This window comes from Dermacentor andersoni, chromosome 1 (assembly GCF_023375885.2).
Source record: "Dermacentor andersoni chromosome 1, qqDerAnde1_hic_scaffold, whole genome shotgun sequence".
Lineage (NCBI taxonomy): Eukaryota > Metazoa > Arthropoda > Arachnida > Ixodida > Ixodidae > Dermacentor > Dermacentor andersoni.
The window spans coordinates 209,581,964-209,584,886 of record NC_092814.1 but is presented as its reverse complement, the minus strand read 5'-3'; the positions used below and the strand labels follow the sequence as shown (position 1 = coordinate 209,584,886).

The 2,923-nt window shown below is 46.6% G+C and overlaps 1 protein-coding gene across 1 annotated transcript; it reads left to right on the top strand.

The window, feature by feature from the left end:
- Positions 1 to 312: 312 nt before the first annotated feature.
- LOC140218493 (putative nuclease HARBI1) lies at positions 313 to 870 on the top strand. Its single transcript, XM_072288228.1, has one exon. The coding sequence runs from the start codon at positions 313 to 315 to the stop codon at positions 868 to 870; it is 558 nt and encodes a 185-aa protein (XP_072144329.1).
- The last annotated feature ends 2,053 nt before the right edge of the window (positions 871 to 2,923 follow it).

The following is a 2,923-nucleotide window of genomic DNA, read 5'->3' as shown; positions in this document are numbered from 1 at the left end:
TGCAGGGGCAGGGCATCTAATGAGGAGGGAAGATAACCGATGGTCATTAAGGATTACGAACTGGATTCGAAGAGAACGGAAGTGTAGCAGGGGGCGGCAGAAAATTAGGTGGGCGGATGAGATTAAGGCCCATATTCACAAAGGGAACTTACCCTTAACCTATGACTTCAGTAGCCGGTCGATGCTTAACGCGTTTCATAGACAAATCTTGTACTTAAAGTAAACTTTAATCGACATTTGAGAGCCGGAAAGTAAAGTACGGTCATTGGCAACCTTAAGTGCGACTTTCGCTACTCTCGCCTAGCAAGCAAGATGGCCGCCTGCTATGGCAGCCTCGACGACTTTGACGATCTCGCCGGACGTGTGCGCAATATTACGGAGGATGGGGCATACCGATACCTGTCGCCATTACGGCCACCGCTTAAGGATCGACAGAATCCCATGGAAGTAAACAACGACGCGGAATTCTCGTGGCGGTACCACTTTTCCAAGCAAGCGGTGCTACGGCTGTTGCAAATGCTGCCACTGGTCTCCAAAGACAACGAACGCGGTCACCCCGTGCAGCCGCTGCTCCAGCTTCTAATCGCGCTGCGATTCTATGGCGCCGGGACATTTCAGATTGTCACCGGGAACCTCGTTAATGTTTCGCAAGCAACTGTGTCTCGAATCATTGCACGAATGTCAAGAATGATTGCCGAGACTTTGTTCCCGCAGCTCGTGAAGTTGCGAAATGCTAATGATGTGGCATCCGTAATGGAGGAGTTCTACGCCATCGCACGGTTTCCTGGTGTGAGCGGGTGCATTGACTGCACTCATGTACCCATCAGAAGTCCCGAAGGAGATGATGACGCGGAGGTTTTTCGCTGTTGAAAGGCTGCGATGGCGCGAAACGAACTCAAGGAGCACGGCGCGTTCTTCTGTCGAAAAGTTTGTTTTCCTTTTTTCCATCGTCCGCGCGGGTTGAAAACACGCAACGCACACACACTCTCTGCGCAAGAACACCGCAAGTTTTCAGCAGCAAAACCAAAAAATGTCGGGACGGCGACACACAGAACCGCACTGGCTGCAAGAACCAGCGTGAACTTGTGGCCAGACGAGTTTGAGTAAATCGCTAAAACCAAACCGTTCTTTGTATTTTACTCCGAAGAATGCGCGCGCAAGCACTGCAACAGTTATATCCACATTACTCTGCTGCAAAAATTATTTTTTTGCGATTGAACCTATCGTACACGTAAAATATTTGCGTATCCTCAACACCAGACGACATACTTGACTCGAAAAGTGTTACTTTCGAAAGTAATACTTAAGTGTCGTTTTTGAAGTACTTGCCTAAAACTTTCCTAACACTTGTACTTTTCCCGGACTTATTGACGCCCTACTTAAGTTCTGTTTCTGAATACGGGCCTAAGTAGTTTGCAGGGACAACATGGCCACAATTAGCACATTCCAGGGGTAGTTCGAGAAGTATGGGCGAGGCCTTTGCCCTGCAATGGGCGTAGCCAGGATGAGGATGATTATTATTATTACGTATTATTATTATGATGATGATGATGATTGAGTTTAGAAGTTGCCACCTAATGTTCTTCAAAACATTCGCAGCATCCGCACTGAAAAAAGTTCTCGTCCTTCTAAGCAGGGTGGGTGGGGTATTGAACACACTGTGTTTGAATTTCTATGGCTGGAAAATTCAAGCACTTGCCACATTGCCCTGCTGGACGTGCCCATATCGGATGTTGCGACCCAAACGTTCAAACAGATGTTCGCGCATACACGCACGATTGCTAACGCATAGTCCTTAAGAAGACTTCCTTCGACGTAACTTCCTGTGAAATGGTAGGGAATGACCTGCTTCCACTTTTGATTGAGGCCTACTACCATAAACACTAAAGCGTGGCTAGCTGGCTTAGACGGCATTGTTTTCCCCCGAGCACTACATCTTCGACAATGTCGAGCTTGAAACCCTGAGCGATTTCCATCTCATCGAGGAACAACACGCAGTCTCTCTCGATCGGCTCGATATTTTCGACCTTGATATTTAGAAGGTAGACTACGCTTGTCAGGATTCCTGGCAGGAACTTCAGAACTTCAGACTTCAGAACTTCAGACGATGTTTTAAAGTCATGTTGGATGGAAGCGGGTAACCTAGTTTTCTCGACGTCTCTTAGCCAGAAGTTCTGCAAGCTAATTTGATCTGGAGACCTTGTTTTATAGTTGCTGGTGACCACGCGACTCCGTAGTTGCTATTTCTTGACAGGGCTTCTATCTGGTCTTCGTTCAGAAACTTGAAACTCTTCTGAAATGTTGGCAAACTGTTGTCGAACTTCTGAACTTTCTCTTTTAAGTCCTTTAGTTCTTTTTGAAGCTGCATGTATTTTTTTTTTTTTTTGTGATGACAACTAGGTGTTTGTTCAACTCTGCACAGGTTCTGGCAGAAAAGTTGGAGTGCGCAGCTTTGCGGAGTGGACGTGTTCGGGCAATGATCTGATTTAAACGAAGTAGTGTCCTCGTCTAGAATGTCCGAGCTGACACTCCATGGTACTTGTACTAGGTCTGCTCTGGAAGCCACGACAGTGGTAGCAGAAGAGTCGGTCCGTGGGTCAAGCGGGTTGGCTATTTCAGGAGCGGCGGATATTATATCGTGCCGAGGTCTTTCCTTGGGTGGTTCACGGTGATTGAACAAAGCTGCAGAAATAGATAATGAAGCGTGGAGAAAACATGACGAGGCGTGAGGACAAAATACCTTGGTGTGTCTATTATTAAGCAACAACGGTATTGGTATTTGCAGATTGCATTTGTTATACTTGGTTTTTCAAAGACTAAATAGTTCGACTTTTTGGTAGCCCCTTATTCGCAGAAGCGCACATCTGGATCTATGCGTTCACGGCTAACGGATGGATTAATTCTATGTGTTCGCTAATCATCG